This window comes from Piliocolobus tephrosceles, chromosome 5 (genome assembly GCF_002776525.5).
Source record: "Piliocolobus tephrosceles isolate RC106 chromosome 5, ASM277652v3, whole genome shotgun sequence".
NCBI classification, from domain to species: Eukaryota; Metazoa; Chordata; class Mammalia; order Primates; family Cercopithecidae; genus Piliocolobus; species Piliocolobus tephrosceles.
Window position 1 is genome coordinate 125258674 of NC_045438.1, and position 24323 is coordinate 125282996.

Here is a 24323-nt window from a genome sequence, read left to right on the forward strand (position 1 = left end):
AGACTCCATCTCAAAAAAAAAATTGAAAAATAAATAAATTACTATTTGTTTTGTTTGTTTGTATTTTTGAGACGGAGTCTCACTCTGTCACCTAGGCTGGAGAGCAGTGGTGCGATCTCGGCTCACTGCAAGCTCCAACTCCCGGGCTCACACCATTCTCCTGCCTCAGCCTCCCGAGTAACTGGGACTACAGGCGCCTGCCACCACGCCCAGCTAATTTTTTGTATTTTTAGTAGAGACGGGGTTTCACTGTGTTAGCCAGGATGGTCTCGATCTCCTGACCTCGTGATCTGCCCACCTCGGCCTCCCAAAGTGCTGGGATTACAGGCATGAGCCACCGCACCCGGCCAAATTACTATTTTTTTAGTAGAGAAAAGTTTGCGTTCCTTAAGAATGTGGCAAGGTATTGATAGCACCTCCTGCATCAAATAGTCTGATAATAGAAGGTGTTGAAGCTGTGCTGTCCAGCATGGAAGCCACTAGCCACATGAAACTATTGAGCACTTCAAGCATTACTAGTCAAGTGTTACAGCACTTTTAGAATTTGGTAGGCTTTCCAGTTTTTGCTGGAAAGCTCCTTAAAGAAAAAAAATAAAAAATTAAAAAATAAAAATGACTAGCCTGAATTGAGATGAACTGTAAGTATAAAATACACACTAGACTTCTAAAATCGGCCAGGTGCAGTGGCTCATGCCTGTAATCCTAACACTTTGGGAGGCTAAGGCCTTAGGCAGATCACTTGAGGTCAAGAGTTCAAAACCAGTGTGGCCAACATGGTGAAACCCCATTGCTACTAAAAATACAAAAATTAGCCCAGCATGGTGTTGTGCATACTTGTAATACCAGCTACTCAAAAGGCTGACGCAGGAGAATCACTTAAACCCAGGAGATGGAGGTTGCAGTAAGCTAAGATTGTGCCGCTGCACTGCAGCCTAGGAGAAAGACTCCTAGGCTCTATCTCAAAAAAGAAGTATTGGATTACTACAGTACTTAACGAAATGAAGTACTGATAATTACTACACTGTGGATAAACCTTCAAAACATTATGCTGAGTGAAAGAAGCCAGACACAAAAGGCCATATATTGTATTATTTCATTTTTATGGAATATCTGTAGTAGTAAATCCATAGAGACAGAAAGTACATTGGCGATTGCCTCAGGTTGGAGAGGAGAAAAAGGTATAGATCCCTACTGCTACTGCTTAATGGGTCTGGCAGTTATTTCGGGGCAATGGAAATGTTTTGGAACCAGGTAGAGGTTGTTTATTCAACACTTTGAAAGTATTAAATACCACTGAATTGTGAACTTTAAGATGGTTAGGTTTTGGTGGGGATTATTTTTGTTAGTTTTTTAAAGTTTTGTGGGTACACAGTACATGCATATATTTATGGGGTACATAAGATGTTTTGATACAGGCATGCGATGCATAATAATCACATCATGTAAAATGGGGTATCCATCCCCTCAAGCATTTATCCTTTGTGTTACAAACAATCCAGTTATACTCAACTGCAGTTATACTTGTTAAATGTACAATCAAAATTTTTATTGACTATAGTCACCCTGTTGTGCTAGGAAATACTAGATCTTATTCATTCCTTCTGGGTTTTTTGTACCCATTAACCATCCCTGCCTTACCTCTAACCCATCACTACCCTCCCCAGCCCCTCTGCTAACCATCCTTATACTCTGTATGTCCATGAGTTGAATTGTTTTAATTTTTAGATTCCACAAAGAGTGAGAACATGTGATGTGTCCTTCTGTGCCTGGCTTATTTCACTTAGCATAATGACCTCCAGTGCCATCCATATTGTTGCAAATGACAAGATCTTTTTTTTTTTTTTATGGCTGAATAGTACTCCTAAAGTGGTTAGTTTTATGTTACTTGAATTATGCCTCAGTTTTTTAAAATTTTAATAAAAATAAAGCTGGTTCTTTGAAAATACCAGTGATAACATTAGTAAATTCAAAAACTTAAGAGAAATAGGGCTGGCACTTTGGGAGGCCACAGCAGGAACACTGCTGGAGACCAGCCTGGGCAACATAGCAAGACCCCATCTTGATTTTTTAATTTTTTTTTGAAATGGAGTCTCACTCTTGTTGCCCAGGCTGGCATGCAAAGGCATGATCTCGGCTCGCTTCAACCTCAGGTTCAAGTGATTCTCCTGTCTCAGCCCCCTGAGTAGCTGGGATTATAGGCATGCACCACCATGCCTGGCTAATTTTGTATCTTCAGTAGAGACAGGGTTTCACCATGTTGGCCAGCCTGGTCTCAAACTCCTGACCTCAGGTGATCCACCCTCCTAGGCCTCTCAAAGTACTGGGATTACAGGCGTACACCACCATGCCCGGCTAATTTTGTATCTTCAGTAGGGACAGGATTTCATCGTGTTGGCCAGGCTGATTCTCAAACTCCTGATCTCAGGTGATCCGCCAACCTTGACCTCCCAAAGTGTTGGGATTATAGGTGTGAGCCACCATACCCGGCCCCATCTCTATTTGTAAAAATAAAATATTTGAAAATGGATAATTTCCAGGGAAAATGTAACTTGTTCTAACTCAAAAAGACAGGAAACCTAAAGAGATATAAACTTCATATTAATTATATTGGTAGTAGTTAAATTAGACCAAAAAACTCCAGGCCTAAATGATTTTATATGGGAGTTCTCCCAGACCTTCAAGGAGCAGATAATTTATCTCTTAGACAAACTATTCCCAATAATAGAAAAATGTAGTGCTCCATAACTCATTTTATGAGGCTTATTTATTTTGATACCAAAACCAGACATTGGCAGTACCAAAGAGGAAAATTATGGGCCTAAATCTCTTGTAAACGTAGAGACAAAAATCCCAAATCGGCCGGGCGCGGTGGCTCAAGCCTGTAATCCCAGCACTTTGGGAGGCCGAGACAGGCGGATCACGAGGTCAGGAGATCGAGACCATCCTGGCTAACACAGTGAAACCCCGTCTCTACTAAAAAAATACAAAAAATTAGCCGGGCGTGGTGGCGGGCGCCTGTAGTCCCAGCTACTCCGGAGGCTGAACCAGGAGAATGGCTGAACCTGGGAGGCGGAGCTTGCAGTGAGCCGAGATCCAGCCACTGCACTCCAGCCTGGGCGACAGAGCAAGACTCCTCAAAAAAAAAAAAAAAAAAAAAAAAATCCCAAATCAAAAGCAATATGGAGCTAGTAATAAGTCTTTTAATATAACCACATTTCCATGGTTATATCTCAAAATACTACCAGTAATTCAATATCCAGTATACGACCAGTATTCAAATATCACCAAATGTTTTCCTTTTTTCTGTTTATCCACACAAGGTTTATATATATTTAAGACATCTCTTAGTCACTAAATTAGGCTTAGCATGGTGCCTCACACTTGTGATCTCAGCAATTTGGGAGGCTGAGGCAGGCGGATCCTTGAGGCTAAGAGTTTGAGACCAACCTGGCCAACATGACAAAACCCTCTCTCTACTAAAAATAATAAAAAAAAAAAAGTAATCAGGTGTGGTGGTGCGCCCTGTAGTCTCAGCTACTTGGGAGGCTGAGGCACGAGAATCACTTGAACCCAGCAGGTGGAGATTGCAGTGAGCTGAGATCATGCCACTATACTTTTGGAGATAGTCTCGCTCTGTCACCCATGCTGGAGTGCACTGGTGCTATCTCAGCTCAATGCAACCTCCGCCTCCCGGGATCAAGCAATTCTGCCTCAGCCTCTCGAGTAGCTGTGATTACAGGTGTGTGCCACCACACTTGGCTAACTTTTTGTATTTTTAGTAGATACAGGGTTTTGCCATGTTACCCAGGCTGGTCTCGAACTCCTGAGCTCAACTGATCCACCTGCTTCAGCCTCCTGAAGTGCTGGGATTACAGCTGTGAGCCACCATGCCCGGCCCTCTTTTTCAATTTATTTGTTGAAAAAGGTGGACTTGTATTTCCAGAGTTTGCCCTGGTGAAATTTTGATGATTGAATCTCTGTAGTATTGTTTGTTGTAGTCTACTTTCCTTTGTTTTTGTTATATGTGAATATGTCTAGAGGAGGGGTTGGCAGTCTGCAGCCTGAGGACCAAATGCAAGCCTCCACATGTTTGTAAGTAAACTTTTATTGGAACACACCATGGCCATTCATTTACCTACTGTTTATGGCTGCTATTGCGCTTCAATGCAGAGTTGAGTTGTTAAGGACAGACACCGTATTGCTGGCCAAGCTTAAAACATACACTAATAATGACCTCCGTCTAGAAAACTGACCTCATACCAGTTCAGTTTTTTTAGCAGATACTCCTTTGGAGGTGATGATGGGTTCAATGATAGTAAAGGTGCCTTTGAAAGACTCCCAGGTATGTATTACAGGTTGATTTTTTAAGAAGTAATGAAAGGTAGTGAGAAAAGGATGGCTGGGAATAGTGGCTCATGCCTATAATTTCAGCACTTTAGGAGGCCAGGGCAGGAGGATCTCTTGGGGCCAGGAGTCTGCGACCAGTCTGGGCAACACAGAGAGACCCTTTCTCTACTAAAAAAAAAAAAATTTTTTTAATTAGCCAGGTGTGGTGGTGCACACTTAGAGTCCCAGCTACTCAGGAGCCTGAGGTGGAAGGGCCACTTGAGCCCAGGAGTTTGAGGCTGCAGTGAGCTATGATCACACCACTGCAATCCAGCCTGGGCTAGAGTGAGACCCTGTCTCTTTAAAAACAAAAATCAATTATTAAATGCTGGGACAGTTGGCTTTCTATGGGGGAAAAAACAATTAGATTCCTACCAGTCACCATACACAGAAAAAATTTTCAGGTGTTTTAAAACTCAAAAAGTAAAACTTCTTTTTGAGATGGAGTCTTGCTCTGTCACCCATGCTGGAGTGCAGTGGCATGACCTTGGCTCACTGCAACCTTTGCCTTCTGGGTTCAAGCGATTCTCCTGCCTCAGCCTCCTGAGTAGCTGGGATTTACAGGCGTGTGCCACCATGCCTAGATAATTTCTGTATTTTAAGTAAAGATAGGGTTTCACCATGTTGACCAGGGCCTGACCTCGTGATCCACCCACCTTGGCATCCCAAAGTGCTGGGATTACAGGCATGAGCCACTGCATCTGGCCAAAGTAAAACTTCTAGACCATATTTACGGCATGAGGTTAGTGAATGACTTTTTTTCCCTCCGGAGATGGAGTCTCACTGTCTTGCCCAGGCTGGAGTGCAGTGGCATAATCTCAGCTCACGACAATCTCTGCCTCCTGGGTTCAAGCGATTCTTATGCCTTCACCTGCCAAGTAGCTGGGGTTACAGGCATGCACCACCACGCCCGGCTAATTTTTATATTTTTAGTAGAGACGGGGTTTCACCATGTTGGCCAGGCTGGTCTCAAACTCCTGACCTCAGGTGATCCGTCTGCCTTGGCCTCTCAAAGTGCTGGGATTACAGGCATGGGCCACTGCCTGGCCAGGGTAGCGAATGACTTTTTTTTTCAAGAGGGAGTCTTGCTCTGTCACCCAGGCTGGAGCACAGTGGCACGATCTTGGCTCACCTGGGTTCAAGTGATTCTCCTGCCTCAGCCTCCGGAGTAGCTGGGATTATAGGCAAACACCACCACACTATGTAATTTTTATATTTTTAGTAGAGTTGGGGTTTTACCATGTTGGCCAGGATGGTCTTGATCTCCTGGCCTCAGGTGATTCGCCGGCCTCGGCCTCCCAAAGTGCTAGGGTTACAGGCATGAGCCACTGCGCCCTGCCTAGAATGACTTCTTTTTTTTTTTTTTTTTTTTTTTTTAGACTGCTCTGTCGCCCAGGCTGAAGTACAGTGGCGTGATCTCAGCTCACTGCAAGCTCCGCCTCCCAGGTTCACGCCATTTTCCCGCCTCAGCCTCCCGAGTAGCTGGGACTACAGGCACCTGCCACCATGTCCGGCTAATTTTGCTTTTGTATTTTTAGTACAGAGGGGGTTTCACCATGTTAGCCAGGATGGTCTCGATCTCCTGACCTTGTGATCCACCACACCCAGCCTCTAGAATGACTTCCTAAGCAAGAACAAAAAGAACAAACTATGGAGGCTTAAACATGGTCTAAAAGAGGTTTTCATTTTGCATTTTAAACCTGTAGCCACCACTCCTGGCACCCACGACCACACCTGGCTAATTTTTATATTTTTAGTAGAGACTGGGTTTCACTATGTTGGCCAGGCTGGTCCCGAACTCCTAACCTCAGATGATCCACCCACCTCAGCCTCCCAAAATGCTGGGATTACAAGTGTGAGCCACTGCACCCAGCCATAGACTTCTGTTTTTGGGTTTTTGTTTTTGTTTTTTGAGATGGAGTCTCACTAGTTGCCCAGGCTGGAGTGCAGTGGCATGATCTTGGCTGACTGCAACCTCTGCCTCCTGGGTTCAAGCAATTTTCCTGCCTCAGCCTCCCAAGTAGCTGGGATTACACACATGCACCACCACACCCGTCTAATTTTTATATTTTTAGTACAGATGGGATTTCACTATGTTGGCCAGGCTGGTCTTGAACTCCTGGCCTCAGGTAATTGACTGGTCTCGGCCTCCCAAAGTGCTGGGATCACAGGCATGAGCCACTAAGCCTGGCCTAGAATGACTGCTTAAGAATGAAAAGAACAAACTATGGAAACTGAAACATGGTCTAAAAGATGTTTTTAGTTTGCACCTTAAACGTGTAGCCATCAGTTTGTTCAGTGGGGCCATTTCTGTGAGTAGGTAAGAGTGCTGTGGACAGCAGGTGTATCAAGTTCAGTCATTACTCCTTACTCAAAGCCCATAATTGCTCAGGTAGGTCATTTTGGTGGGGGACAGCATGTGTTGGGAATTGCGTTCCTCTGTCAGGTCCAAACAGCTGTTGCAAGGTCCATGCTCTTGGAATTAAGACAAAACATTGAAAAATGGGGCAAATTACCACCTCCTCTGTGTTCCTACCTGTAAATCCACAATGTTGCACACATTTCATTCCATATCACTGGTGGTCAAAAAATTGGGACCACTTCAGATTTAAAAGAATTTTGCTTTCTAGCTTTGGACTCTGATACTGTCCTGTTGTCTTGGGGTTTGGTTCTCATGTTAATTCACCTTAGGTATTGTATACTAATTATCTGTGCAAGTCCAGTCCCTCCTGCAGCGAGCATTCAGATCTTTATACCTTGTTTTCTTTCCCCTGCCAGGAGTTCATGGGCAGATGTGTCTGTGTGGAACTGTAGTATCACTGAATTACAAGCAAAGCCCACTGTTTCCTTCTGCATCAGATGGAAAAACTCAATAGCATTCTTGTTTCTTTCAGAACCCACAATACATTATATGCACCAGAAATGCTAGCCAAAATGGCAGAGCCTTTCACCAAGGCTCTGGATATGCTTGACGCGGAAAAATCTGCTATATTAGGTAAGAAATGTAACGTTTTCTCTCCTAGGTTCATCTTATCCCTAATGGATGTCCCCTTTTTTTGTTGTCGTTTTTTGAGAGTCATAGTCTCTGTCACCCAGGCTAGAGTGCACTGGTGCAAACATAACTCACTGTAGGCTCAAACTCTTGGGCTCAAGCAGTCTTCCTGCCTCAGCCTCCTGAGTAGTTGGACTACAGGTGGATCACAACACCAGACGAACTTTAAAATAGTAAGACAGGGTCTTACTATGTTGCCCAGGCTGGTCTCGAACTCTTATCCTCAAGCAGTTCACCCACCATGGCCTTTCAAAGCACTAGGATTACAGGCATTCTTATGGGTTCCTTGAGCAGCTTCTGCCTATCTTGTGCTTCTTCCTCCTTGTCTTGCACTACCTTCACCATCTATTTGTTCAGAAATGCATTTGTGGAGTTCCTATAAACTCTATATGAACAAATGTATTTACTTAATTACCTTATCATACAGAGAAGATCAGAAGCAATTTATTTATTTCCTGTTAACCCCTTCTTCAATTTAGCCAGTAGGTTGTGGTGGGTGTTACAGCCATTCGATTATAAATAAATCATGGCCTTTAACCTGAAGGATATTTGTATACTTTCCTGCCTTTTGTGTGTGTGTGTGTATGTATGTAGATAGATAGATAGATATCAAAGTTTTTAAAGGAATAGATTTTAAGCAATTTCCCAATTGTTACCTTTTTTGTTTTGTTTTGGTTTTTTTGAGAGAGTCTCACTTTGTCACCCAGGCTGCTGTACAGTGGTGCAATCTCGGCTCACTGCAACCTCTGCCTCCCAGGTTCAAGTGATTCTCCCACCTCAGCCTGCTGGGACTACAGCCATGCACCACCACACCCGGCTAACTTTTTGTATTTTTGTTAGAGACAGGGTTTTCACCATGTTGGCCAGCTGGTCTCGAACTCGTGACCTCAAGTGATCTGCCTGCCTTGGCCTCCCAAAGTGCCGGGATTATAGGCATGAGCCACCACGCCTGGCCTCCCAATTGTGACCTTGATTAGGACACTGCTTCATTTCATTTTCCCATTGAAGATAAGCATGAAAATAACTGTGCAGTCATAATTGCGGTATTTGCTGTGAAAGAAAGTGGCAGTGCTTTGAGTGTTTATTGGGAGACCTAACCCAGTCTCGGAGGGAAGTCAGAAGGCTGACTCCCAATGGGGACTTGAAGGATGAGTAGGAACTAGCTAGGTTAAGGGCATGAGGAAATGCTGGGCATTCTGGACAAACAGAATGGCAGGTACAACATCTGAGGCAAGAGGGAAAGGCCTTGGTATGTCCAGGACTTAGAGATAGTTGAATCATGTGGCTGGAGCACAGGGAGCAAGTCTGGGAATGTGGGATAAGTTAGAGCTAGAGACATCAGTTGTCTAAACCTTGTACCCATCTCAGAAGCTTCAGGCTGGCTCACCATCACAGCCCCCATAGTTTGTCTTTGTCCTCAGCTATAACCTGTGTCTGAGCCTGGCTGTGGTCAAGCAATCCAGTGGGCATTCCTCAGCTGTGAAGTTAGCCAAAGGAAGGATGTTAATTTGCCTTTCCAGAGATCATGTCTATCTGTTTCGGCCTAGATAGTTCTGAATCTTCTCCTTTGACACCATTCCATTTAAGGGTTATGTTGCAGACACCAGTAAAAATAGAACTTCCAAGAAGTGTATTGCTATTAATATAAAAAGTAGGTGTTGCCTACCACACACCCCCATCCCATTATTCAAGTTAAGTCAGGAACTCCTGCTATAGAAATAAGTGGCCAACCAGAAATACTAAAATGGACAAACAGCTCCCTCAGACAGCTTCTGACTATAAGACTCGAAATGTAAAACCTCTCATTACACTTAAAAGTATAGATCTTTTAAGGCAGTTTTTAATACTAAGGTAAGTGGGTTTCATTTTGAGCTGCTACACATTTTAGTCTTTTGTGTAAGATTTTGCTTAAAAAAAGGGGTTTCATAAATTAATTGTGGGGGCATCCCCAGAGCTTTATGGAAAAATACTTTTGAGTTGTCACTTTTTTTGGTACAGGTTCCATCTGGGGAAAGAATTTTTAAAAAGCAGGTAAAAGAGTACCTGGGTCTAAAGTCCTGGGTCCTTAAGTAGCTTTCACCTTCTCCTACCAAAAGAGTGCAACAAATCACATAGCCAACTGCTTTGCAGTACAGCACCATGCACACGCCTTCACCCCTGAACAACATCTGCCTGCTGTAGAGTATTGGCCAGTTGAGACTCCTGACAGTGTGGAGCATCATGTTCCTGACCCGTATTTCCCTTTAGGATTACCTCAGCCTCTCTTGGAACTCAATGACTCTCCTGTCTTCAAAACCGTCTTGGAAAGAATGCAGCGTTTCTTCTCCACCCTCTATGAAAACTGGTAAGGAACCAATGCTGCCTCTCCATATTTTCTTCCTGGATATGTATTGTATAGGAAGGTCCATGGGTTGGACTTTTCATCTAGTGTACAAGTAAGGTGAGGCAAGAATTTGATAGGAAACTAATGATTCTAGTGTTAAATAGAAATGAACAGCCTGCTTTCCTGCATTTGCTTTTTTTGTAACTGTCATATGAGCCTCACAGTCCCAGCCTGCTTCATGCCCAACTTGTCTGTTTCTAGTATATAACATGATGAAACCCAAGTAGAAGCTAAAAGTGGTGGAGATTGCTTAGACCTTACACTGCTTGCAGCCTACTTATGGGAGTGGGGTGGCTAGATACTGGGTGTGGATTGGGGAAGTAACTGGCCCTCGCGGGCTTTGGCCTCACTAACCCAGTACACTAATCAGCCAAGCTCATGAGATCCTCCATTGTAAGTCCACATTAAATAGTAATGAAAGCTACTGCTGATCTCGGCCGCCAACATCTGTCTTTTAAAAGATGCTGTATCTGTAAGTTCTCTTAAGTAAATATAACTGCTTTTCTGGCTGAAAAATCTTATTGTAGGCTAGAAATGAAATTCATGGGACAGTCAGGGCTGGCAGTAACAGATGTTGGATTTGTCATTGCCAGTGCTTTTTTTCCCCCTTTACAGTTTTCATATCCTAGGGAAGGCAGGCCCTTCCATGCAGCAAGACTTCTATACTGTGGAGGACCTTGCTACCCAGCTTCTCAGCTCAGCCTTTGTCAACTTGAACAATATTCCTGACTACCGACTCAGACCCATGCTTCATATCCTTTCAAAAGTCTCTACATAACCCAAAAGGTCAGAAAATTAGAGACAGAAACAGGTCACAGGAACCAGAGGGAGGAGGCAGAACTGGAAGGAAGAGATGAGATGATGTATCTAAGTGCATCATGTCATTAAAAACACTGGCAGATTGCAGGGAAAACATGAAGGCAGTCCAGATGGCCATAAACTTTTCCTTGAGGGGCAAATTTTTACCTTCCCCTCTTCTTGGAAATATTAAAGATAAAGCTTTTTTTTGAGACAGAGTATTGCTCACTCTGTCACCCAGGCTGGAGTACAGTGGCGTGATCTCGGCTCACAGCTTCTGCCTCCCAGGTTCAAGCGATTTTTGTACCTCAGCCTCCCAACTAGCTGTGATTACAGGTGTGCATATTTCTATTTTTTGAGACAGTTTTGCTCTGTTGCCCAGGCTAGAGTGCAGTGGTACGATCTTGTCTTACTGCAACTTCCACCTCCTGGGTTCAAGTGATTCTTGTGCCTCACCCTCCCAAGTAGCTGGGATTACAGGCACATGCTACTACACCCAGCTAATTTTTTTGTATTTTTAGTAGAGACAGGTTTTCGCCATACTGGCCTCAAACTCCTGACCTCAAGTGATCTGCCCACCTCGGCCTTCCAAAGTGCTGGGGTAACAGGTGTGAGCCACCGCACCCAACCTAATTTTTGTTTTTTTAATAGAGACAGGGTTTCACCACGTTGGCCAGGCTGGTCTCAAATCACCTGACCTCAAGTGATCCGCCTGCCTCGGCCTCCCAAATTGCTGGGATTACAGGCATGAGCCACCATGCCCAGCTGTGAAACATAAAACTTTTATCCCTTTTCTGTGTTTTTAGAAGCACTTGCTTTTTTTTGAGACAGGGTCTCAGTGTTACCCAGGCAGGAGTGCAGTGGTGCTATCAAAGCTCACTGCAGGCTCAAGTGGTCCTCCCACCTCAGCTTCCTGAAGAGTTTGGACTGGACCACAGATGCGCAGCACCACACCCAGCTATTTTTTTTTTTATTATTTGTAGAGATGGGATCTGCATTGTTTGCCAAGCTGGTCTCAAACTCCTGGGCTCAAGTAATCCTCCTGCCTCAGCCTCCAAAGTGCTAGAATTACAGGCCTGAGCCATCACACCCAGCCAGAAGCAGCACTTTCACACTTCATTCTCATTCAGACCCTTATTACTAGTTGAATCTCTGTCTTTCCCTTTTTTTTTCTTTTTTGGAGATGAAGTCTCACTCTGTCGCCCAGGCTGGAGTGCAGTGGTGCGATCTCGGCTCACTGCAAGCTTCGCCTCCTGGGTTCACGCCATTCTCCTGCCTCAGCCTCCCGAGTAGCTGGGACTACAGGCGCCCGCCACCATGCCCGACTAATTTTTTTTTTTTTTGTATTTTTTAGTAGAGATGGGGTTTCACCATGTTAGCCAGGATAGTCTCACTCTCCTGACCTTGTAATCCACCTGCCTCAGCCTCCCAAAGTGCTGGGATTATAAGTGTGAGCCACCACAGCTGGTGAGTGTTTCTTAAACCTGAAATTATAAGGAGAATGGTGAAGGAGGATTTGTTACAAGGATGTCCTCCTTCCTATTTTTTTATTCCTACTTTCTGGCCAGGGACCATAATGTGCAGCCTGACGGAAGTCCTGCTAAACTAAGAGTATAATGGAATTGAATATCAATGCCATTTAGGATTTTAGGAAAAGAACTTTAAGATTTTTCACTGTTAACAAGGATATTTTTGAAATCTGGTAAATCTTTTAGGGATTGATTGTGCCCAGGGGTGCAACCCACCACCTGGCAGGTGAGGGATGTGTGCTTATGCACTAAAATTTCTTAACTTGCTGCAGCACGGGTCTTTGTAAAGCCTCTGGTGCTCTTCTGTCCCCCAGAGCACTATGAAGCCCTGGTATCCCCCATCCTCGGACCTCTTTTCACCTACCTCCATATGGTAAGATAAGTCAGGAACAGGAAACAAAGAGTACTATTAAGGCCTGTGGCCATTTTTGACCCTTGCAAGTCAGGAGCTCCTAGAAGTATTGTCTACTAGCCCTGCCAGACTGGCTGAGCAGAGCTTCTACCCCAGCAGACTATCCTTGCTGTAGGATCAAGCACAGCCCCCAAAGAACTAAACTGATTTAATTGCCACAAGGCAGGTTCAGTTGCAGATTCTGCTCCTAACCTCCTATTAACTGAGGAGAGGTAAAAAGAGGAATGCTTGCTCACAGAACCTTGCCAGGAATGCTGGGTCTGTTATCCTGACTCTGGAATTAAGCAGGGGACCGGCTGGGTGGAGAACAGGTATGTCTAGAGACCCAGGAATTCTAAAATTGTTGTTACTTCTTTCCAAGCAAAGGGGTGTTTGAGATACCACCCTCAGCATGGATGTGGGACAGGTTATAGAAACTAGAGATGGTTTTTTTAACCTTGTGGTGTGGAGTCGACAGAGGTTGTCACTGATGCCTAGAATCATCCTTGGCTAATTTTAATCATGAAGTGGACTTGACTTTAGATACTATGTATTCCAGTCCCTTCCCCAATTCTAGCATTTATTTCCTTTGTGTTTTCCCAGAGGCTTTCCCAGAAATGGCAAGTTATCAACCAAAGGAGCCTGCTCTGGTAAGGGATACCTACCCACTCTTCTTGGTGGATGAGCTGGCAGCCAGATTTGGGGTGGGGAAAGGAAGCGGGCAGGGATTCTGCTGTCGCAGGGTAGAAGAGCAGTAGGTTGTAGTCATTCTCAGTCTAGGTGATACATGGCTTGTCTGGACAGGCTGTGACCAGCAGGCAGACTCTGAGATCCAGCCTTTATAGGGGCTACTGTTACCTTACTCACTTATTTTGATTCTGTAATGTCTATCCAACTGGACAGAATCACTAGTAATAATGTCCTTCAGTGGATCACTGCTGTCCATTCCCAACTTTTGCATAAAACGAAGACTCGAAGAAAGTGGTCACAGAGAGTCTGATTAGGGTCACTGCTTTCTTTCTGCACTCCTGTGGAACTTGGCCCTCTGGTTTTCTGCAGTGGAGAAGATGAGGCTGCAGATGAAAACCCGGAGTCTCAAGAGATGCTGGAGGAGCAGCTGGTGAGGATGTTAACCCGAGAAGTCATGGACCTAATCAGTAAGTGGCAAGTAGAAACTGGGGCTATAGAGAATTTTCCTGGAAAAGAGCTGGTCACTCAGCCAACTCCACAAAGGCCTGACTAATGCAAAGGATTCATGTTTGTGGCCGGGCATGGTGGATTGCGAGGTCAAAAGATCGAGACCAGCCTGGCCAACATGGTGAAACTCTGTCTCTACTAACAATACAAAAATTAGCTGGGCGTGGTGGCGCACACCTGTAGTCCCAACTACTCGGGAGGCTAAGGTAGGAAAATCACTTGAACCTGGGAGGTGGAGGTTGCAGTGAGCTGAGATCACACCACTGCACTCCAGCCTGGGGAAAGAGACTCCGTCTCAAAAAAAAAAAAAAAAAAAGGATTCATATTTGCAGCAACACTGACAGATCCAAAAGTAGTAACTAGATAGAAGCAAGGCAGTCCTGAAGTCAACCTAAGGACACTTTATGAATTGCAAGCTGAATAGTACCAAAGCCAGAATATGGGGAAACAATCTAAAATAGCAGGAGGAATTTGGATTCATTAGGAATAACTTCCTGGTTTTCTCAAAATATGGAAATGTTTTAAATTCTTGGACGTGGAGGCTGTTAATTTTCTTTTTGTTTTTACTGTGTCATTTTGTTTGTTTGAGATTCAAAGTAGACCAGGGATGTAACAAGCATCCTCTCCTAGTCATTGACTCTCACAGAATTCTGTAATTTTCTCTCAGCTAGTTGAACTTGAAGGAACAAAACAGTTCGGTCATCAGAATGCCTCTGTTTCTATTGGTGAAGCTAATTCTTGTGCCTTGGACAGTATCCCCATCTTCCACCTTCCTCACCTGGCCAGAGACAGGTTGGGATCAGTGGGCCTGAGGTGGCTGTTGTGGTAGTATATACCCACCCTTCACCTAGTAACCCTGCTTTCTTGCTTTAGCGGTTTGCTGTGTTTCAAAGAAGGGTGCTGACCACAGTAGTGCTCCCCCAGCAGATGGAGATGGTAAGTGAACCTGTGAGACCTTGGAGGTCTGCTCTTAGCCTCCTAAATACTGTTCCTTCTGAACCAGGTCGGTTTCCTTGCAGACTGGTGAGGAGACACCCTACATCTAGTTGTCATCTCTGGACCAGCCCTCTTGCTGTGTGCCTCCATCATACTCCCACCTCCAACCCTTTGCACTTGCTATTTCCTCTGTCTTGGATGATTTTCTCCCAACCATATACGTTATCTATTCCCTTGCTTCATTCCAATGTCATCTCTTCCAAGAGATCATCCATGACCAACCTATCAAAAATAGTAACCCCAGCTACTCTGTATTCCTCTGCTTTATTCTTCTTAATAGCACTTGTCACTGCACATTATGTTTTTATTTATGTATTCCTTTCTTACATATCTCCCATGTTAGAATGTAAACTCCCATCAGGGAAGGGATCTATTGTCCTATTCCTTTTATCCCCAGTAACTAGATCAGTGCCTGGTACAGAGGGTGCTCAAATATTTGTCCAACAACAAAGTATCTTCAGTATTTGCAGCTTTTTGTGTTTCTGCCTAGAAGCTCCCGTTTCCCTCATGTACAGCTTGGGTGCATCTCTAGAAGATTGGCCATGGGCGTGGGCTATTATTATGTGGAGGTGGGAGGGGTCCCAGTACTACTTAGCCACCAGTTAGCCTAGAACACTCAGCTTTGCTTTGTTTTTTTGCGCTTCTGTCAGAACAAGATATTCTTCTCTGTTCTGAAAGGATGGAGCTTAACATTCTTCTCTCTGATAACAGATGAAGAAATGATGGCCACAGAGGTCACCCCCTCAGCTATGGCAGAGCTTACAGACCTGGGCAAATGTCTGATGAAGCATGAGGTGGGTAGAAGGAGCCGGTGATACCTTTACTCCTTGCCCAGGTGGGGAGCCACCTTTTACTTTTCTTGCTCTATGGCGCTATCAAGAGTTTTTTGTAATACTCCTTTGTTATGTAAGTTCCTGGTTCTTAAGGCCCCAGAAAAAAACGAGGGAAAAGGTGCAATGCCATGGTGTCTCCTATACCAGCATAGGCAGGGGCTCTCGGGAAAACACATAGTAGGCACCCTGATGCAGATCCCTGGTGTTTAGCCTCCCCCAGCCAGGCCTGAGCTTTGTCTCCATCCTGCACATACAGGTTTTCTCACATTTTGGTTTTTTCTTTTTGACTGGCAATACACAAAAATAGAGGAAGTAAACTCACTTATTTTTCCTGCTTCGCTATTTAAAACTCCAGCTCCTAAGCCAGGCATGGTGGCGCACACCTGTAGTCCCAGCTGTTTGGGAGGCTGAGATGGGAGAATGGCTTGAGCCCAGGAGTTCAAGACCAGCCTGGGCAACAAAACAAGGACCCCATCTTTAGAGGGGGGGGAGAAAAAAAAAACCACCTCCAGCTCCTGATGTATAAGAATAATCAGAGAAAATTGTGCTGCTTTTCCCACTGTAATCCTTCATCCTTTCCTGTTCAGGATGTTTGTACAGCGCTATTAATTACAGCCTTCAATTCCCTGGCCTGGAAGGATACTCTGTCCTGCCAGAGGACGACCTCACAGCTCTGCTGGCCTCTCCTCAAACAAGTATGGTTATTCACCCCTTTTCCCTGCCCCTCATAGAAGGTTTGGGTCATGCAGATTGCCTAAATCATTCAGAAGAATTGGGGTGCTGAGGCCTTCAGAGAGGCCCCCTGTGGCCCTAAAGCACAGTTGTCTCCCCAGGTGCTGTCAGGGACACTGCTCGCAGATGCAGTTACGTGGCTTTTCACCAGTGTGCTGAAAGGCTTACAGATGCACGGGCAGCACGACGGGTGCATGGCTTCCCTGGTCCATCTGGCCTTCCAGATATACGAGGCATTGGTGAGTGGGGAAAGCATGGGGGCAGGATGGCTGCAGCTTTATCACTCAGTCTGCTCCTAGTCTCTTGGGCCTTATCCTAAATCCAGGCACCTGCCAAATTGCTGGTGCTATCTCTGAGAAATGGGTGTGGCAGGAAATGGGGAGGGTGGCAATAACCTACATCCAATAAGTTTATTCCTGCTGGTATCAGCGCCCCAGGTACCTGGAGATAAGAGCTGTAATGGAGCAAATCCCTGAAATACAGAAGGACTCACTGGACCAGTTTGACTGCAAGCTTTTAAACCCCTCCCTGCAGAAAGTGGCTGACAAGCGCCGAAAGGACCAATTCAAACGCCTCATTGCTGGTTGCATTGGGGTAGGTCACGCACCTTCATTAGTGCACCCAACCCCCTTCTTAAATCATGTGTATGGGCAAACCTTATAAACCAACCGTAGTTATTGACCATTATGGTGATATAATTTTTTTTTTTTTTTTTGAGACAGGGTTTCATTCTTGTTGCCCAGGCTGGAATGCAGTGGTGCAATCTCAGCTCACCATAGCCTCCACCTCCTAGGTTCAAACGATTCTCCTGCCTCAGCCTCCCAAGTAGCTGGGGTTACAGGCATGCGCCACCACACCTGGCTAAGTTTTTGTATTTTTAGTAGAGATGCGGTCTCTCCATTTTGGTCAGGCTGGTCTTGAACTCCTGACCTCAGGTGATCCACCCGCCTTGGTCTCCCAAAAGTGTTGGGATTACAGGCATGAGCCACTGCGCCAGGCCAAGAGAATCTTTACTACTTAGGGCCCAGCATTAATTCTTTCTCATTTGTTTTCCACAGAAACCCTTGGGAGAGCAGTTCCGAAAAGAAGTTCACATTAAGAATCTTCCCTCACTTTTCAAAAAAACAAAGCCAATGCTGGAGACAGAGGTGCTGGACAATGATGGGGGTGGCCTGGCCACCATCTTTGAACCCTGAATCAATTTTTTGGGCATCCTTCCTCGGCCTTTCTTGTCATCTCTTCTTTCCCTTTGTAGCTCATCTCTAGGCCCTTCTTGCACTGCCACCTCACTTTCCACTATTGTCAGCCTGGAGAGAGATCCAGGTCTGGAGCTGGAGAGAACAGGCCCTGTGCAGGACCAGAAGTAATTATACTAAAGTATCAAGAAAGGGAGTTAGGGCTTAAACCATTCTGTCTAGATGTCCCAGATAGTTCCCATTCTACTTGGAGATTTGGCTTTTCCAAGAAAAGCTAGAGCAGTGCAGCCCTTCTCCCACAAGCCCTCCCACCCCTGTGCAGCCACATACCTGTACAGAATGGTAACTAGGGATGCTGTGCCCAACACTGCGACTAGCAAGGCTCGCAGCAAGAGCACAGCCCTCAACTACTTGTGCCAGAGTTTCTCTTGGACCACTCCAACTCCCACTGAGCCCTTTTGCTGTTGGGCTGGCAGGAAACTTGCCCCACTCCCTAAGGGGCACGTCTGGGTTAGGTGCTAAGTGCTGAAAAGAACTTGGCCAGTTCTCTGAACTTTGCTTTGGGCAAGAATCTGGTCACCTGATGGGACACATGGTATAGGCTACTGCTAAACTTGGCACAGTATCAAGTATAGTACCTCCAAGGACCAGGGCTGGGCAGTCTGTAGTGCTAACATCCCCTTTAGAGCTCACACATCTTGCCCTTCCATGAATGACCCCTCAGTCTGGCTTCCCCAGCCTCAAGGTCCACTCAGGCACAAGAGCCACAGTACCCTAGATAGTGTCACATGACACCATTGTCATCCAAGGATAAAACAGACTAACTAGGCTACATCTGTGATAAGCAGCTAGCAAAGCCACTGGTCTTCTAGGACTAAGTCCAGGTGCCTTCTGCAATCTCATGGTCTTTCAGGTCCCTGGTTACTTTTCTCAAAGGCCACCTCCAAAAGAAAAGAATACATGCCTTTGCATCACAACCTGTACTGTGAGTCCATTCTAGAGGTCACTGAAAGGCCCTATAAACAGAGAGGACTCGGATATGGGACCTGGCCCTGACGTTATTACTGGCCATAAGGCAGACTTAATCCATACAGAAACCAGTGTGTCCATGTGCTCTGCACAAAAACAGACCTGTTGTCCACCAATCCACTGACAAGAGGGTTTCCATGAGAGCCGAAGTGGACTGAAGCTATAGTTTTTAGCTGGTGCGGGCCACAGGCAGGGTCAGATTGGGAAGAGGAAAACTTGGGGAAGCAGAAGTTGGAGTCTCATGTTGCTCCCTCTTCCTGTGTGGTGCTCTGGGTTCCTGTGGATTGTGAAGGCGATCTCAAGAATGTTTCCCTCCAAACCTGATAGCTGCCTATTCCTGTCTGGTTGGGGCTGTGGAGGGTGTAGTTGTATTTATTGTGTTGTAATATTTTTAACATCCTGTGACTTCATGCTAGAAGTTTTCTATTGTTTATAGAAACTTTTTGTAGAAACATTAACTCTAAAGCACATCTGCATGTCAGTAAAAATCTCAGTTTCATACAGAAAGGGACCCATCTGCCTTTTTCAACCCAGTCTTAAAACCAGTGACATACTCCAGAGTTAATTTCATGAGCACCCTGCAAAAGGGGACTGAACAGGAAGAAATGTGACTGATGAACCTGGTCTTTCAAGCTTTCTGAAATGGTGTGCCAGTTAGAAAAGGATTTCTATCCTGACACACCCAGACTAGGCAGCCCATACCATTCTCACAGTGTCTTTCATATGTGGCTGCTGGGCCTGGCCCAAAGGAATTGCTACTGTTCTTTGCTGGAGCTGTCAATAGCGACATGAACTTCCCTGGTAATCTGGGAGACAGGTGAAATGGCGCATTCACTCTAGCTTGAATGTTTTTCTAGGGGTTTGGCTGTGCTCCCAGAAACCACCTTAATTTGCCAATTCTCAGGTGGTGTTTGTTGTTGTTTTTGAGACAGGGTCTCACTGTTACCCAGGCTGGAGTGTACATCCGATGTTCTTAATTGCTAAAGGTCAAACCAGTTCTGAAGTGAGGCCCTGTTTTTCGCAGTGGCTCACACCTCTAATCCCAACACTTTGGGGGGCCCCAAGGCAGACAGATCACTTGAGGTCAGGAGTTTGAGACCAGTCTGACCAACATGGTGAAACCCTATCTCTAAAAATACAAAAAATTAGACATAGCCAGGCGTGGTGGTACACACCTGTAGTACCAGCTACTCGGGAGGCTGAGGCAAGAGAATTGCTTGAACCCAGGAGGAGGAGGTTGCAGTGAGCAGAGATTGCACCACTGCACTCCAGCCTGGGCAGCAGAGTAAGACTCTGTCTCAAAAAACATAAACTCAAAAGTAGTCTCAAAAAATTTTGTTTGGACATGAGTTTTATTTACATCTAAGGCCTTATAAAGGCCTAAAAGTCTCATTTTATGGCACATTTAACAAAATGTATTGACTAAAAATAAAACTGGAATTGTCCCAGAAAACTCAGGATCCCTAGTCACACTGGGCTCTCCATACAGCAATTCTGTAGGGTGGGTCAGTCAGAACCCAAAGCTTCAGCTTGCCTCAGGAACATCCAAACTCAGTCCATCTGAACCGCATCTAGTTCATCCAAGAAGCGCCGGCACTTCCCCATCAGTACTTTGATGGCTTCACTCACCAGCACATCTGGTGGCAACACCCCCGTTGACTCAACAGAGACTGGGGATCAAAGAGACACTTTAGCCTAGGCAGGGCTTGCCTGCAGAAAGCCCCTGTTACTCAAACTTCACATCTAGACTGGAAGGAAGCTGCAGCACCAAAGAGTACCGCCCACTCATCTCACCACTTCATACTCACAGATATAATGATCTCGAACCCGGGCAAGCCTCACAACCTTCTTTAGCTTCTCATGCCGGAAGATTTCTCTGCTGAAGGTATCCAGCCGGGGGTTGGCAACTCTGGCCACCTTTTTACCTAATGAGAACAAACCATGTTTTTTATTCTTTGTTCTAATTTGCTACTTGGTAGCAAACCATGTTATACTTTTAGGATCCCAGGGTTTTTATTTCTGTTACCTTCAAAAAAATATAATTTAGGTCCTAACCTGAACAGCACCCCAAATACTATACCTTGGACTTCCTGCACCTCAATAACACCAGGTGAGAAGCACCTGCTCAACTCCTCAGCTGCATCCCCTTCCACGGGCTCAAGCAAGGTGATGTCTGGCAGGAGCCTATAACTGGCTGTTGCCACTGGTGAAAACTTGGCATGATCTTTGCCTGGAGAGGAAGAGGGAAAGTGCCTATACGAAACCCTTCTAGGATTAGGAAGAATACTCTTCCTAAGCTGCTAACAGCAAAAGCACAACGCTCTTGGCTTTCTACCTGCCGGGAATATCTCAGCTGAGTTCCCTAGTCAGCTTGCCCCACTGCAACGTTTCAAACTACCCCTCTTCCCAGGAAGGAACACAGGGTTCTCACCAATGCCCTTGACACAATGCATGAGCAGGTCAATTTCTTGGCCAGGCCGCAGCTGAGCGATGAGGATGTCATCGTGCACTGGTCGGATAGTGCCCTCTGGGAAAAGATCAGCCTGGTTCCCCAGGGGGATCCATGTCATATGCCTGGTATACACTGGAGGAAAAACATGTCAAAAGATCTCAGTTCCTAAAACTAGCAGCCACCCACAGGTGGGGCCTCTTCCTCACCCTACCACTACTTACCTTTGTGGTTCACATACAGTTCATTGGGGTCAGAGGAATCTTTAGCAGCATGGGGGTTCCGAGTGCATCTGACTTGGAGACGAAACTGTAGAGTATCTATCTCTGTGCCTTCTTCATCTCCTGCACAAATGGAGGGAGCTCTTAAGAACTAGTAAACATCTGAGTGCTAGCACTATGCTGAATGCTTTACATATATGTCTCATTTAATTATGGCAAACTTGGGAAGCCAAGGCAAGTGTTCTCACAGATGAAAAACACTGATGTACAAAGATAAGTAAGTTACCCAACATCACAGTCAACCAGGATTTGAACCCAGACAGTCCACTTCTCCCAAAATTTCATTTTCTTACCTTGGTTCCGATACTCAAAAAGACGGGGATCAGCATGAATGGGAATGAGCCCCAGACGGTGAGCAAGGATCTCATCCTGAACAATGGATGTATTATTGTACACCAGGACCTTCTCCACAGCCATAGTTGGCACCTGCCCAAGGAAAAATAACCACTTACCTGCAAAAACCCAACAGACTCCCTACCTATCCCCACAACCCCACCCTCCAGAGGTAAGGAGCTATTCTCCTTAGAATGTTTAATGAGAAATTTACGAAGAATGAGAAGGTAAAATGCTCAGCAAAATTCCAGGAGAAATGAGGGAAGGACAGCTTGAGACAATTCTCCAAGTGAGGTGCCAGTGCAGTTCCCAAAGCAACTCCAGCCTTGTCACCATGCCTGCCAATACCTCAGCTAACAGAATTCGTCGAAAAGCATTGGCAATGGCTGCGTCAATTCCCACCATGTCAAACTCCAGTGAGTTTTCATCCATGTGTACTACATCCACACGGAAATTCTAGAGGGACAGGAAAAACATTTAAGTGAAACCTGCTCTCTGTGTAATCTCTCTTCATACCTACCCCTTAGATAATTCCCTCAAGTATTATCCTTTCGTCCAAAAACCTCCCTTTGCCCAGATGTCCCTTATTAAATATTCTTTCTTGCCCAGTGCTTTAGTTTCATAAAGTCTCCATTTTTGACGTCCATTCATTAAAACCCTACGCAATATGGCTTCCAACCAAGCCATCCACAGAAGCTATTCCACTAAAGAACAGAAACTACCATAGTGCTTAGTCCTGTTGACACTACCCAGTCCTCTTACTAGACTTCTGTTATGCTTGACACTGATTAAAAAACCTCCTCCTGGCCCAGCACGGTGACTCACCTGGGATTACACACCTGTAATCCCAGCACTATAGGCCAAGGGGCGGATCACAAGGTCAGGAGTTTGAGACCAGCCTGGCCACCATGGTGAAACCCCGTCTCTACTAAAAATACAAAAAATTAGCTGGGCATGGTGGCGCGTGGCTGTAGTCCCAGCTACTCGGGAGGCTGAGGCAGGAGAACTGCTTGAACCCGGGAGGTGGAGGTGGCAGCCTGGGAGATAAGAGTGTCATGAAAAGGAGAAAAAAAAAATCCCCTTTTTTGAACAATTCCCCTGGTTTCCAAGCTCCACTCTTCTTGGGTCTCTGATGATGAACTTCCACCCATCTCTAAATTTGCCAGGTTCTTGTCTCTCTCCCAGATCACCTTAACTGTACTAACAGTTTTAGCAACTATCTGTTCTGACAACTCCCAAAATTTTATCTCACTTCTGATCTCATTTCAAGCATGCAGTCTTCTAGCCTGCTAGATTTCTCCACATGCAGAAAACAATGCATCATCATCCCTGTTCCCCAGACCCATTTCTCCTCTCAGTAAATGATACCACAAAACAAAAAGCAGTTCCCAAGCCAGAAAGTCATTTTATGCTACCCCCACAGCCTTTATCCAAGCAATCATAAATTTACCTTATATTCTTCCTTTGCTCTATTTCTACCATCAGTCTTAGTTCATATCTTCAACCTCAGCTTCCCTTACAACAGATCTGCCTGCTCCATATGATCCTCCTCAAACTCATTCCCTCCCAGCCATCAAGATTGCAAATCTAATCATGTCTGCTTAAGAACTATTCAAGCTCCCTATCATCCACAGCGTGACACACTTCAATCTTGCCTACCACTCATGCCAGAACTACTTGGACATTCCCGGAGCACACGTCACAGAAGCCATAATTTTTTTTCAAGCATTAGCCTTTTTCATTGTTCATACTTTATTCCTTGTATCAACAGGTTAAAAAAGTAAAACTTTCCCAAGCACTGATTTACAGATCATGTTTATAAGCTGCACGCAAAGGTCAGTTGCATAAAGGGTAACATTCAGTAATCTATTTAAATGCAATTTTAACCCTTATTTTAAGCTAAGTGAAACAATAATACAAAAGACTAAATATACACAAAACCTGCACATCCTGAACTTCACTGACGTGAAACTCAAATCTTTCATAATTCAACTCCTGTTCTTTTTACTTACCATTCAAGGCTCAATTCAGATGTCCCCTCCTCTTGAAATGTTAAGTACCTCTCGGCCCCTCTTCCTGGTCTCAGCGGAATGCTCCCCACCCCAACCCTGCAGTCTTCATCGCTATCAACCACCTTCACCATATTACACTGGATTCACTTGTTTATACACACCATTCCTCAACAAGACTGAACATCTTTGCAGAACTGGGTAGAAACCGTGTCTAATTTGGCCTGTAAACGGAGCGTCTAGCACATTGCTCAACAAACAAACGGAGCGACCCCCAAGAGCAGCTGCTGAGACAGACACAGGCTGCTCAGACCACAGGGTCTGGCCTTCATAACCCTCCTCAGACAACTCCGGCCCCACTTACCTTCTCGAAGCGGTCCTGGTCCCAGGCATCATCATAACCGGAATAGTTCCCGGGAAAGTCAGTGGTATGCACCTAGAGCAAAGGGACGAGTTTGTCCACGAAGGGACAATGAGCCCACGGCTATCCCCACGCCAATCCCAAGACCCACCCCTGTTCCGCTCTCATTCCTCCCGCCCGAGCTCAAGGCCACAAGGCTTACATTGCGAACTCCAAACTCCCCTAGAACCACGCGGCCCCGCATTTCCTCCACCGCCTGAGAAGCCGCCATCTTCAATCTCTCCACGAGACTAGAGGCTCTATCTGGCGCGTGCGTCCTAGTAGCCTGGCTCCGTCTCCGTGGCAACGCGCTGGCTCCTGGAATCTTA

At 45.4% G+C, this 24323-nt stretch overlaps 2 protein-coding genes and 1 pseudogene across 4 annotated transcripts in view; 2 read left to right on the top strand and 1 right to left on the bottom strand.

Moving 5' to 3' along the window:
- XPO5 (exportin 5) overlaps nt 1-19029 on the top strand; it is a 53026-nt gene extending 33997 nt beyond the window's left edge. The window contains exons 21-33 of one of the 2 annotated variants that reach the window (XM_023212886.1): nt 4039-4092; nt 7281-7381; nt 9686-9782; nt 10437-10573; nt 12424-12521; nt 13143-13189; nt 13599-13696; nt 14610-14672; nt 15444-15526; nt 16153-16260; nt 16399-16536; nt 16727-16891; nt 17356-19025. In XM_023212886.1, coding sequence (XP_023068654.1) covers nt 4039-4092; nt 7281-7381; nt 9686-9782; nt 10437-10573; nt 12424-12521; nt 13143-13189; nt 13599-13696; nt 14610-14672; nt 15444-15526; nt 16153-16260; nt 16399-16536; nt 16727-16891; nt 17356-17493 — 1327 coding nt within the window. In that variant the 3' untranslated portion in view covers nt 17494-19025. Of the gene's footprint in view, nt 1-4038; nt 4093-7280; nt 7382-9685; nt 9783-10436; nt 10574-12423; nt 12522-13142; nt 13190-13598; nt 13697-14609; nt 14673-15443; nt 15527-16152; nt 16261-16398; nt 16537-16726; nt 16892-17355 lie in introns of both variants that reach the window. The other variant, XM_023212887.1, reaches the window with a different exon arrangement.
- Nucleotides 522-579, top strand: LOC111543218 (annotated as a pseudogene).
- Nucleotides 19030-19855: 826 nt separating the features above from the next.
- Nucleotides 19856-24307, bottom strand: POLR1C (RNA polymerase I and III subunit C). 2 transcript variants are annotated; one of them, XM_023212890.1, is made up of 9 exons: nt 24158-24307; nt 23959-24030; nt 21934-22041; nt 21546-21678; nt 21196-21315; nt 20954-21106; nt 20603-20752; nt 20331-20447; nt 19856-20192 (listed from the first exon to the last, which is right to left on the bottom strand). In XM_023212890.1, exons 1-9 carry the CDS (start codon nt 24224-24226, stop codon nt 20074-20076), a joined length of 1041 nt encoding a protein of 346 aa, XP_023068658.1. In that variant the 5' UTR covers nt 24227-24307; the 3' UTR covers nt 19856-20073. The 2 variants fall into 2 exon arrangements, with proteins under 2 accessions (XP_023068658.1, XP_023068659.2); XM_023212891.3 differs by lacking the exon at nt 20603-20752.
- Between the last annotated feature and the right edge of the window lie 16 nt (nt 24308-24323).